General features: G+C 36.8%; 1 protein-coding gene across 3 annotated transcripts in view; it reads left to right on the forward strand.

Moving 5' to 3' along the window:
* The first annotated feature begins 883 nt into the window (after positions 1–883).
* LOC126425009 (histone acetyltransferase Tip60-like) overlaps positions 884–14,091 on the forward strand; it is a 91,572-nt gene continuing 78,364 nt past the window's right edge. For all 3 annotated transcript variants that reach the window (XM_050087914.1, XM_050087913.1, XM_050087915.1), the window contains exons 1-3: positions 884–1,121; positions 1,555–1,609; positions 1,698–1,766. In XM_050087914.1, the coding sequence (XP_049943871.1) occupies positions 1,074–1,121; positions 1,555–1,609; positions 1,698–1,766 (172 nt within the window). In that variant the 5' untranslated portion in view covers positions 884–1,073. The remainder of the gene's footprint in view (positions 1,122–1,554; positions 1,610–1,697; positions 1,767–14,091) is intronic.

Genomic DNA, 14,091 nt, shown 5'->3' on the forward strand with positions numbered 1-14,091 from the left:
AGACGTTCTCAGTCAACACATATTTATTCACTTCCGTGCGGCAAATAATGTCCCGAATATTCTCTATGCATTTTAGTCCTAATTTGCCACTTGATTTTAAATATAGTCTCTTCTGTAACAATTTTTCAAGTGCTGAAATGCGCCTGTACTTGATAGAATCAAATTTGGGATCTTTCACTCAAAAAAGGCGGAATTTTCGTGCTAACCTTATTGGCTACCAATCAATCCTCGGGGATGCTCCAGTCTCCTGTATACAACGTTAATTACACAATGTCATTTGCTTTTGAGATGTCCCGTATTTTCACGTGGAAAAAATGGTAGGCTCATACTTATGAGATGTTGACTCTTACTATGGCATTTTTCCTATACGTACATCAACCTCAGACTATTTCGTTTACTTTTTATTGCCTAAGTCTACTACATTTTTGTGTTTCTTTCTGCTGTCTTTTTCGAAATTATCTAGCGTTAAACGATGCGAGAGACTTACTTACTCGAAAGGCAACAATCACAGACAAAATCTGAACAGTAGTTTAACGGATCAAAGAAACTAGACAAAGGGCAGAAGTAATTTAAAATCCGAGCAGATGACGATTGAGCTTCCACTTCAAATGGCTAAATATGACCGCCAAGGAACTGTACGTACACCGCGAAATTCAAATCGAGTAACGTAGATCATTAATACAAAAAACATAGTAAGCCTGGAACAGCTGCAATAAAGGGACTTGATCTTTGAGGATGGTATACGTATACCGAAACGAAGGGTAATACAAGTCGAGTTAACAGCGATATCAAATAAATAGTGCAATACATTGAGCTATCGAACCTTCGATGGTTCCTCTGGGGGCCACTGACAGCGCTCGCATCGTTCTGAGCCGGTGCGTAACATCATTTCGAAGTGCGGTGTGTGTTGGCGTTGAAGCAGACGTGTTTTAACTCGGGATGCGTCATTTTAGGAACGAGAAAGATCTTTTTCCTTTTTCTAGTTTACGTCTAGCGAACTAATTCGTTGAGATGACATTATTTTTCTGTATGGAAGCAATGTCGCACATTTGATTTATGACAGACTCATCGTGATGGAAGGGGGAGGTAACGCAGAAAGGGCATGTGGATGTGATACGCAGGTATATTTGAAAGACACCAAGAATGAGAAACGACCAATTTTAAATTTTTTATGGGAGTAGCATTGTCTTGTTTTCACAAGACCATAAGATATAACCCAATTTGTAACTTGTTGTACAAGCCCTTATTCGCGTATCCTTACTTTCCTCTGAGAATAGAAGGGTAAATAATGGGTTTCATGTTATTTAAGATCGGGTCTGCTGATCGTTTTTCTATCTGGACGTAAATAATCTGCGTAAGCTTCAGTATCAGATTTCTACTGGTAATCGTTTAGAGATGGCGTAATATTTTGTCGAAATTACGACGCTGATACTGTGCTGCCTTTTAATTCTGCGATTACACTTTTTGTGTTTCGTATATAATGTGCTATTGCAATGCATAGACATTTGGCAACTACTGTGAAGTATTTGTGAAAGATTCTACTCTATTTTCTAGATCCCAGTGAGTGAAGGCTGTCGGTTGCGCATTCGTATGGACACTGATGAATGGGGTAAGTATTTTATTTGCAGACGCTTGGCGTCATAATATCCATGCACTGAAGTCACCCACTTCACTCATAACATATTCTGTTGTTTCAGCTCTGGGAGAGGTGTTGCAAATTCGCGAGATTTCCGGCACAAGGAGTTATTTCATTCGCTATTTGGGAAGTAAGTATTTTGGCAAGTCATTCATGCACTTTGCAGTTGTGGTTATGTCGCTGAGAGACTGTTGTTATGCCATTGCAGAGACAGGGCAACAAATGTGAAATTAACTGTGGGCTAGTACCCGTTTATATCCAGCTTCAGAACTTTTGAAAACATTTTTCTTAGTGCTTCATTGCTCAGCTATCCTACCATGTCTGTCAGTCCTGCATTGTTTACATAAATAGTTTTCTACTGGTAATAGCTCATGATAATTGTCTAATTATTATAATTCCTTGTGCGCCATTTCCAGCTTATTGAACATAGATCTGCAAAAATACTGAAGTGTTCCAGAATTGCATCAATATGGATTAAAAAAAAGTGTTATTTAAGAGTCAGGTGATTTGCTAATTAATTTATATGTTGTGATTTTCTACAATCTGTTTTATTAGTAGTAAGGTATCTTAGCACATTGCTCTGAATTTGTGTAGTTAGTTATGCCATTAAGAAAGGTTAGTTAACTTCTCTCGTGTACAAGTCGTAACACGGTGATGAAGCGTACATAATGTACCAGTTATATCCAGTTCACCCCATTCCCAAATAGTTCATGGAAAGAAATATTGTGGCTTTCTCAGCACATTTCCATAATATGACATCTGTCTCTATGCTCTGCTAACCACTGTGAAGTGCATGACAGAGGGTGTGTCCCATTTTACCAATTACTGGGGATTTTTCTCATTCCATTCACGTATGAAGCAAAGGAGAATGATGGTTTGAACGCCTCTGTGCATGCAGTAATTATTCTAATTTATCCTCATGATCCCTATGTGATAGATACATAGGAGGCTGTTGTATGTACCCAGAGTCATCTTTTAAAGCTGGTTCTTGAAACTTTTAACAGATTGTCTCTGGACAGTTCACTATGTCTGTCTTCAAGAGGCTTCCAGTTCAGTTCCTTCATCTACATCCATACTCCGGAAACCACCTGACGGTGTGTGGCGGAGGGTCAACATCTGACACTTTCCCACATATCAGACAAACCTGTGACCATTTGTTCTGCTTTTTCTCTGTCTACATTAAACGTCCCCTGTTAATCCTATTTGGCATGGGTCGCACACGCTTGATCAGTATCCTAGAACTGATAGCATGAGTAATTTGTAAGCAGTTTCCTTTGTAGACTGCTTACACTTCCTCAGTATTCTAATAATAAACTGAAGTCTATCATGTGCTTTACCTATGACAACTTGTGTGGTCATTTCATTTCATAGCCCTTCAAAGTTCCATACCCATCTATTTGTAGGGCTGGCAGTTTCAACTGTGACTCATTGATGTTATAGTTAATAGGATACTACATTTTTCCTTTCGTGAAGTGCACAATTTTACATTTCTGAACACTGAAGGCAAGTTGCCAATCTATGTACCACTTTGAAATTTTATCAAGATTCAGACAGTACTTCATTACAGATACGTATATCATTCTGCAAAAAGTCTGAGATTATTATTAACATTGTCTGTAGGGTCATTAATATACAACGTGAACAGTGAGGGTCACAACACACTTCGCTGGGCACACCTGTAGCTGCTACTACGTCTGCCAATGGCTCTCCATCCAAGTTAGCATTCTACATCCACCGTAACAAAAGGTCCTCAATACAGTCACAAATTTCACTTGCAGGAGATGTGGGGAACTGTGAGATGTGATACAACAGAATGAAAGAAATTAACAATGAAATGTTAGCAATTTAAAAGATTAGAAAAAGTGCTCCCAGTTTCTAAAGCTTGGGTTTGTCGTCTTGTGTGGGGCTAAATCTGCTGCCACTTGGTCATTATAAAATACCCCCCCTCCCCCCCACATTAATTTGATTATACAAATATCTTAATAGTCCTTTTCCTGAAAGTTTACTTGGAAAAACTATAGAATTTTGAGACAAAACTGCTGGCTAAAGTTCTTGGTACTGTTATTAAGGCAAGTATAAAAGAACCATCAGGCATCCATACTTTTGCAGCTATCAATTACTTCGTTTGAGAGATTTTTCTCAACTTATCCTCTCTAGAGGAGGGACCCTCTCATTCTGGGACCTAACACGGAGACCAAAAGGTGTCTGGATTTTTGAATTTTTATATATTTGTGGTAGATGAAGTTCAGGACTCAAATATCAATCGATTGGCTGCAACTTTCAGAAATTCTGAAGAAAATAGAATTTGAAGTTTTCTTACCATTCTTTAATGCAGTAATATAAGGTTGATTGTCTGATAAGTGGTGTGGCTCAGTCATAATGCTTGCCTGGCACTTTGGAGGCCTGGGTTTCATTCAGATTTTTAAACAAAGATGCATGTTCTATGGTATGTCCATGAAGCGTATAATACAGAAAGATGGAAAAGAAAATTGTTTTCCTTTTTATTAAAAATTTTGATTAATGATCTTTTATAAAAGGTCGTTATTTAATTAGTCAAATTTGCAATGAAAACTGGATGTGTGTTTAGTATGTAATCAAAAATAAGATGTAAATTTTTGATAAAAATGACAAGTTGATGTGTGTTAATTAGCATTTTTATATTTAAATGATGTGGGTATATGATCTGAACAGAGGGGAAAAAAAGAAAAAATGGCCGAAATGAGACTCGACCCAGTGATTACCAGCCTTGAGTGCTACAATTTTTTGTTTATGCTTCATGGAAATGATTGTAGAGCTAGCACCTCTGTTTAAAAATTTAAATCTGCTAAGTATTGAGCCCAAGCCCACAACATGGCAGGCAAGCACTGTACCACAGAGCCACCCACATTGCTCATAGAAAGTCAGTTTTTTGTTAGTGTCTTAAACAGGGTTGTAAAACTTAAACATCGATTTTTGCAAGTTGTTTCAAACTGCTTTTGGTGACTGGAATTTGAGTTCTGAACTTCATGTTCTATAAATATAAAAATTACACAAAATCTGATTGCTGTGTGATCTCCTTTTGAATGTTCAGCATTCTTTTGCCCTTCCCTGACATCGGTCTTTCCTCTCAGAGTAAGAAACTTGTAGTCTAAAAAGTTAGCTCTCTTGTACTTTGTGTATTGGTACTAGGATTTTTGCTGGCCAGCAAGTCTGCCTCATAATTTTATACTTTTCCTGAGAGTTTCAAATATTAATATCTGTTGACTCCACAGTACAGACAAAGGGTTCAGAAAGTTGCCATTTTGACTTTTAGTAGCCTACCAGATTTCCAGTAACTGGCACTGCTGAGAATGAGTCTTTAGACTGATAGTAAAACACAGCTGGGCTTATGTACTGGTCTTAGTTTGGCAACAAGTAAATTTGTGTAGCCATTGGGATAAGTCTTTGACATAACAATAAGAGGTGAGAAGAGAGACAATGTATTTATAGCACCCAAATTGAAACCATTGGCTTATTTTCTGTGTTTTCTTTTTTAGTGAGTTTGAGAAAAATATTATGTTATTATGGCAGCAAGTGCTTTAAAGTGGACTGACTTAAGTGATTTTGGTCTGCACGGTGAGGTCATCAGTCAGTGTGTGTCTCATGGATTAATTGCAGGGACACAAAGATGTATCAAATTTGGTGGCAAAATGATTACACAATTGATCTGTGGGAACACACTAAGTGGATCAGTGTTTTATAATTAAGGGTCATTCCATGTCAAGTCACCCAGGCCTTGACACCAACCATGTCAGATTTAGATGAAACTTGGTACAATTACTTCTTTCATCATCCTGAAAGCACTTGTGAAAGTTTTTTGCTCTATCTCTTATAGTTTTTTTATAAATTTTTAAAGTTTTTAGATTTGGCGTTGTTGCAGCAGTCAGAAATCGTAACTTAAACGTGTCTTCACAACTAAAAAAATTTGTATATTAAAGAATACTCAAGATATCAGTGTGAAATTTTGGAATAAGTTTGTGTATTATATCTAAATGTTAAAAAAAATTACCATAAAGATATATTAAAATCTTCCAAATGAAAAAAAATTTACAATTTTGTTTTTTAGCTAACTGATGTGCAGTTTTACAAAAACTGCAATATCTGGAGTCTCAGACCTGATAGAAAGCTCAAATTTTTTTTAAAATACTCTTAATTGTATAGGCTATTAGATAAAAGAAATATTATGTTGGCTTTTTAACCTGTTTAATAGTTATCTAATTTTTAAAATAATATTAATTATATTTTAAAAATAAAAAGTACCAAGTGACTTAGACACAGAAAATAAGTTTTTGTCTTCTTGGAGTAACAATGTACACTTGGATTTTGTTTTGTTACTCCTGTGTTTTGAAGTAAAAAATTATTACAGTGTTAAACAGTGCTTGGATAGTATTTTATTAAGTTTATTCGAACTTTCAGTAAGTACTGTTACTTAGTTTACAGAGATTCTTTTCCAATATCCTATAAAAGTAACGAGAACAGTAATCAGACCAAAAGTAAAATCAGTATGTCAGATATTCAAACCTGTAGCGTAGGGTTATTTAAAAAATCTCACTGTTTCCAAACAACCTACACACCTTCAAAAAAGTTACAACCGGTATCTGAATTGAGTGGGGGAAGAAAAAGATTTGATCCACTTACGATCTGGAATTAATCTGTGTGAATTTAAGAATATATGTTCATGCCACAGCTACTACTTTTTAAATGTTTTTGCAAAGTATCAAACATGTGTAGACCCACTAAAAAAACACAAAAAGCCCATCAAAAAATCGTTGAGAAGTGTAGGCTTGGATGTTTCTAAACAATTACTGACAAAAAATATTAGCATAAAACCTGGACAAAAGCTTTGCTCAACATGCCGTAACTTTTGTGAGGAAAAATTAAGAGTTGAAGTCAATGAAAGTGAAACAGATGATGAAGTCATGGTTGAATTAGAATCATTGGAATCCAGAAATGAATCCCTCGTACAAACAAACATTGCTCTTGATAATTTAGGTTTAACACCAATAAAGCTTCATGGCTTGTCAGAACAAAGTAAAGGGTCTTATTTTAAAAGGAAGGTTAGCAGTATTGAAAAGACTGCAAAAAAAGGCAGTTTCAAAAGTATTAAAATATGATGCACCAAGTTCTGATGATGACGAAGAAGATACAAGTGTGGTTGAGAAAGCAAAGGATTTTGATGTAATGATCTCTCTTATGAAAGAGAGGATTTCATCTGTTGGGAGGTCTAGAAAAATCCAGATTCTGACCTTGGCTCCAGATTCTTGGACTCGAAATAAAGTGATGAAAGAATTTAATGTGAGTGAGTACATGGTGCGACAAGCTAGAAAGCTAAAATCTGAAAAGGGTATTTTGGAAACTCCTGGTCCAAGAAAAGGTAAAACTCTTTCTGAAAATACGGTAAGACTTGTAACAGATTTTTATGAAAAGGATGAAAGTTCCAGAGTGCTACCTGGAACAAAAGACAAAGTAAGTGTTCAAATAAATGTGTACATGCAAAAAAGAATCATTTTGTATAACTTGAGAGAACTCTATTATTCTTTGAAATGGGAGAATCCCGAGGTAGAAGTAGCATTTTCAAAATTTTGTTTCTTGAGACCTAAATGGTGTATCCTTGCTGGTGCTGCAGGCACACCCACTGTATGTGTATGCAGTATCCACCAGAATGTTAAACTATTACTGGATGCTGTGAAAATTGAAGAATCTTATAAAGACCTAATTAAGATGCCTGTGTGCAACACGGAAAACCAAAACTGCATGCTAAATCATTGCGACAGCTGTACTGCAAATACTGCACTAACTGAGTACTTAACTGAAAAACTAAGTGAAGATTATGATTTAGAAGAAGAAATTGTAATCAGTCAGTGGGTTAACACAGACAGGGCAGAAATGATCAAACAGTCTATCAGTGTTGAAGACTACATTTCTTTATTGGTTAGGTCATTGGAAAAGCTCACACCGCACTCGTTTATAGCAAAATCCCAATCAGCAGCCTTTAAAAGATTGAAAGATGACCCACCACCCAAAACAGCAATTATTGTGATGGATTTCAGTGAAAATTATTCCTTTGTTATACAAAATGAGATCCAAAGTTACCACTGGAATAGAGGTGGTTGTACTCTACACCGAGTTGGAGTTTTTCTAAGAAATGAGGAAAACAATGTTTTTGTTTCCAACCACTGTTTTATTACTGATGACCAAGAACATGACACTGGTTTTGCTAACTTTGTACAAAAAGAAATTACAAAGTGGCTGTCATTACATCATACTGATTTGACTCAGTTCACTACTTTACAGATGGTTGTGCTGGGCAGTACAAAAATAGAAACAGTTTTAAAAATTTGACTGAACACTTGAGAGACTTTAATTTGAAGGCCCAACACTCTTTTTTTGCAACAAGTCATGGGAAGTCAATTTGTGATGGCCTAGGAGGAACTATTAAAAGAATTTTAAGGAAAGCCGGTCTACAGCTTTCAGATGAAGAACAAATAATGACAGCAATCGATGTGTACAAGTTTTGTGAAAAAAATATTGAAAACATTCATTTTCACTTTATTGACAAAAAAGAAGCTGATTTGCTACGGTTAAAACTAGAAAAACATTTTTCAGCAACCCGAACCATTCCTGGAACAAGAAGTTTTCATAACTTCAAACCACTTCCAACAAACAACCTTGAAATTAGAAGGACTACAGATAGTGTAAAATCCTCCTTAGTCTTTTCTTTCGATTCTTCTTCTGATTGGGTTCGTGTTGAACCATCCATAAATAGCTATGTGGCTGCAAATTATGATGGTAAGTGGTACTTTGGACTGGTAAAAACAATATTCAATGATGAAGAAGATGCAGAAAGTCTGTTTCTACATCCTTCAGGACCAGCTGCATCATTTTATTGTCCTGAAAGAGAAGATTCTTGCATAGTGCCTTTGGAGCAACATAGTCTGTGTAGTAGATGCACCTCAATCAAGCGGCACTGGAAGAATGTATTACTTCAAAAAAGACTGTATCAAAAGAACTGAAAGCTCTTGGATGAAGTGGAAAAACAGTTTGAATCTGCATTAATCTTTATTAAAAAGACAAAATTACTCAAAAAATTCAATGTTTCAAGCAATCAATTGGGTTATACATAAGTGTCGTAAGTACACTATCTTTGTACATAATTCTAATGTAATCTACTATAATTAATAAACATGTTAAAAAGCCAGAATAAGATTTTCACTCTGCAGCGGAGTGTGCGCCGATATGAAACTTCCTGGCAGATTAAAACTGTGTGCCCGACCGAGACTCGAACTCGGGACCTTTGCTTTTCGCGGGCAAGTGCTCTACCATCTGAGCTACCGAAGCACGACTCACGCCCGGTACCCACAGCTTTACTTCTGCCAGTACCTCGTCTCCTGCATGGTTAGCAGGAGAGCTTCTGTAAAGTTTGGAGGGTAGGAGACGACGTACTGGCAGAAGTAAAGCTGTGGGTACCGGGCGTGAGTCGTGCTTCGGTAGCTCAGATGGTAGAGCACTTGCCCGCGAAAGGCAAAGGTCCCGAGTTCGAGTCTCGGTCGGGCACACAGTTTTAATCTGCCAGGAAGTTTCATATCAGCGCACACTCCGCTGCAGAGTGAAAATCTCATTCTGGAAACATCCCCCAGGCTGTGGCTAAGGCCGGTATTACACTATCAAATTTCTTTGTCCAATATCTTTGTCAAAGATATTTGATAGTGTAATAGGGATCTTTGACAAATGTCGTCCAATATTTGATCAAACCTAGGCCGAGGCCGTATATTTGATCAAAGAAATCGCTTGTCTTCTGTTCACTGCAATGCGATATGTTACCACGCGGAGCGCTAGCATCGCTGCAGCGTTCTGTCGTCTGTAGTGTTTTTATAACCATTGCCGGTAAATACAATTGGTGTGTGCCGACAACTACAGAATTAATAGAGATGTCTGAAGCTTATGAGGCGCTTTACAACGTGAGGCACCCTGAATACAAAAATACATTAAGAAGATTGGAGACCTAACCTAACCTAACATAACCCTCTCCTGTAGCAAGGAATCGGAGTGTTATAGTGAGCCTGTCTTCTGAAGATATAGCAGTTCTTAAGTGAAAATTGTGCTTTTTGAGATGAGGATACACTTCATTGAGCACATACAGAAATGTATGCTCATCCATTCTTAAGTAATTGATGTACGACTTGACGTCTTCCACTGTAAGCTCACGTAACAAGTTTTGTTGAATGCTTTTATCGTGTCGTCGTAAAACCCACGGCTTCACCCAGATTAGATTAGTTTTTCGTTCCATAGATCCGTGCTGAGGAGATCCTCGTGGATGTGGAACATGTCGATTTTTTTTAAGCTGAAATAAAAATACTAATAGTATGAATAAATACATCATTTGTTTCTATTAAAAATTTCGCCAATGGAGTAGAAGGAGTTGGCCAGTAGTAAGTCTTTCAGACTCCTTTTAAACTGATCTTTATTTCTAACTAAATTTTTTATGTTTCCTGGCAAATTATTGAAGATGAGTGTTCCTGAGTAGTGGACCCCTTTTTGAACTAAAGTAAGTGTTTTTAAGTCCTTGTGCAGATCATTTTTGTTCCTGGTATTGTATGTATGAACTGAGTTGTTTGTTGGAAAAAGAGATATATTATTTACGACAAATTTTATTAAGAAGTAAATATACTGAGAGGCAGTAGTTAACCTGCGAGCCGGAAGTATAGTGAGACTCTGTCATTTGGGCCTACGAGAGTTATAGTTTTTTTTTTTGTTTGTTTCTCATGCCTAGATAACTGTACAAACATATCGTTGCATGTATTGTAATAATCATATATAAAAACAAAGATGAGGTGACTTACCGAACGAAAGCGCTGGCAGGTCGATAGACACACAAACACAAACATACACACAAAATTCAAGCTTTCGCAACAAACTGTTGCCTCATCAGGAAAGAGGGTCTTTTAAATATGTCTGCTTGTGTCTGTATGTGTGGATGGATATGTGCGTGAGTGCGGTGTATACCTGTCCTTTTTTCCCCCTAAGGTAAGTCTTTCCGCTCCCGGGATTGGAATGACTCCTTACCCTCTCCCTTAAAACCCACTTCCTTTCGTCTTCCCCTCTCCTTCCCTCTTTCCTGATGAGGCAACAGTTTGTTGCGAAAGCTTGAATTTTGTGTGTATGTTTGTGTTTGTTTGTGTGTCTATCGACCTGCCAGCACTTTCGTTCGGTAAGTCACCTCATCTTTGTTTTTATATATAATTTTTCCCACGTGGAATGTTTCCCTCTATTACATTGGTATTGTAATAATCATTACATATAATGATCCACATGCAACAATATCTCTACGGAAGTATCTAGGCATGAAATACAAAACAAAAAAAGCTAACCTGCAAATCTCGTACGTCCAAACGACAGTCTCACTGTACTTCTGGCCCACCACAGTTTCATTTTCTTTCTTATTTTCCCCCAGTATCAATGCAAGAATCTGAAGTACCCAGTTCTTTGAAGAGGTTTCTGCAGGAGGTCCGTGAATTTACTCCACAAATAATACGTATTACACGCTTTTAGACCTTGAAAACTTTTGTTTGACTTCAGATTTACCCCAAAATATTATCCCATATGACATTATGGAATGAAAGTATGCAAGCTTTTTCATTTTTATGTTGCCTATGTCTGCTAACACTCGAATTGCAAATACAGATTTGTTAAGGCATTTCTGCAGTTCTGTGGTGTGCTCCTCCCAACTGAATTTATCATAAAGTTGTAATCCCAGGAGTTTTAAGACTGTCAACCTCGTATGTATGGTTCCATTCCCTCCCCCCCCCCCCCCACTTCTTTTCCGCATGTGCACACAATGCAATTGGAGTACGTAGAACTGCTGCGGTTAATAACAAGTTGTTGTCAGCCATCTTGAACTTTGACGAAAAATTTGATGACAGTGTAATACCCCTTGTAGCGCTACGTCAAAGATCTTTGTCAAATATATTGGACGGAATATTGGATCACATCTTTGATCAAATCTTTGACAAAGAAATTTGATAGTGTAATACCGGCCTAAGCCATGTCTCCGCATATCCTTTCTTTCAGGAGTGCTAGTTCTGCATGGTTCGCAGGAGAGCTTCTGTAAAGTTTGGAGGGTAGGAGACGAGGTACTGGCAGAAGTAAAGCTGTGGGTACCGGGCGTGAGTTGTGCTTCGGTAGCTCAGATGGTAGAGCACTTGCCTGCGAAAGGCAAAGGTCCCGAGTTCGAGTCTCGGTCGGGCACACAGTTTTAATCTGCCAGCAAGTTTCATGTTAAAAAGCCATCATTATTTTTGTTTTATCAAGTAGCCTATATGTTTAAGAATAAATTAAAACAAATTTGAGCATTCTATCAGGTCTGAGACTCTAGATATTGCAATTCTTATAAAACAAAACATCCGTTAAAAAAGAAAAAAAAAATACATATAATTTTTTTCATAGAAAATATTAATATATTTTAATAGTATCATTTTTATCTTCAAATATGTATAATAAATAAACTTGCTGCAAAAATTCATGATGTTATCTAAAAGAGTTTTTCAGATAAGCAGTTTTAAAGTTTTGAATACAAATTAAATTTACCATTTCCGAAGGTTCAGAAAACGCAAAACATAAAAACTTTAAAAATTTATAAAAAAAACTATAAGAGATACAGCAAAAAAAATTGCAGGTGTTGTCAGGATGGTATTCAAACCATTTGAGCCAAATTTCATGAAAATCTAAGGAGGTGGGTGTAAAATTTATTTTTTATTGGGTGATTTGATATGGAATGACCCTTAAATAATTTGAGTACGTAGGTGGACAATGTTTATTAATAATAGTTTACACATTTGATGTATTCATTAACATGTATCGACCTACCTTCTTCCAAGACTTAATTAAGAAACTTTGATCCACATAGTCAGTGTGCTCATGCAGATCAGCTGTGTAGCAACTCAGAGCAGAAAAATATTTCACTGCTTTTTGGTATATCTGATGGGTTGTGATGCTGTCCTTGGTTTGCGGATACTACAGGTAGTACAATTTAAATAGCTGCCAGTCAAACCACAGTGTTTCACCCTTTCTTCTGAATGTATTACTTCGAAATGTTGTCTGCCTGTTGTATCATTGACTGTGTAACAGTGTCAGATCTTGTGTTTCCATAATTCTGTACGAGAAGTGCTGATAACATTCCTGCATAAACTACGTAAGTATGCCACTGGTCCTATTCTAGACCTTTACCTACAACTGACAAGAGCAGAACAGAAATAAAATGGTGGAAATTGAATAATTGATTTGAATATATAACTAAAAACACATAATTTTTAGAAAGGGGGTGTGGAGTTGTGGCAGTCAAAGATAATTAGGTAATATAGGTGCAGATGACAAAAGACCATTTTCAGGAAGTTTCTCTTCCTGATGTAGATAGTGAAAGGTGGCAAAAATTAAAGACCTTCCTGCTTTTCTATATGAATCACATTCCACAGGGGGTCTAGTTATGCAAGGAAGCAAGGGAGGTATATTTTATTTTGATGCAATGCCGTGTGTGAATGTTTGTGTTATGGTGCTCATGTTAATTATATTCTATTGTCATTGTCTTCAGGCTGGTTTTATGCAGCCCTCCATGCTAGTATGGTCCTTTAATGTCTGCATAACTGCTGCAACCTACATTTATCTGAACTTGCTTACTTTAGTCAAGCCTTCAAGTCTTCCCACATTTTACCCCCCCCCCCCCCCCCCCCCACACATATATATTCTGCATTTACCAAACTGACAATTTCTTGATGCTTCAGGGTGTGTCCTATCGACCAATAGTTAAGTTGTGGCATAAATCTTTGTCTTCCATTCGATTCATTACCTCGTCATTTATTACTCAGTCCCTCCATCTAATCGCCAGTATTTTTCTATAGCACAACATTTCTAAAGTTTCTCTTGTGTGAATTTCCTAGTGTCAACTTTTTGGTTCAGTACAATGATACACTCTAGGCAAATTGGAAAATACTTCATGACACTTAAATGTATATTTCATGTTAACAGATGGCCATCATCAGCTCTTTTGCTGCCCAGATAGCAAAACCCATCAACTACTTTCAACATCTCACTCCCTTATCTAAATACCTCAGTGTCACCTAATTTAATTACACTACATTCCATTACACTTCTTTTACTTCTGTTGTTCATCTTGTAATATCCTTTCAAGATGCTATCAACTCCACTGAACTATTCTTCCACATCCTTTGCTGTGTCTGAGAGACTTACAATGTCATCGGCAAACCTCAGTTTTTATTTATTTTCTCTGAACTTGAATTCCCTTTCCAGATTTCTACATGATTTCCTTGACAGCTTTTTCAATGTACAGATTGAATAAATAACAAATATCAAGAATGGGTTTATCACCCTTCTTATGGCTTCACTTTTGTGTTCATATACACTAATACATAAACATTTGAGTTTAT

Source organism: Schistocerca serialis, chromosome 10 (assembly GCF_023864345.2).
Source record: "Schistocerca serialis cubense isolate TAMUIC-IGC-003099 chromosome 10, iqSchSeri2.2, whole genome shotgun sequence".
In the NCBI taxonomy this organism is placed as follows: domain Eukaryota; kingdom Metazoa; phylum Arthropoda; class Insecta; order Orthoptera; family Acrididae; genus Schistocerca; species Schistocerca serialis.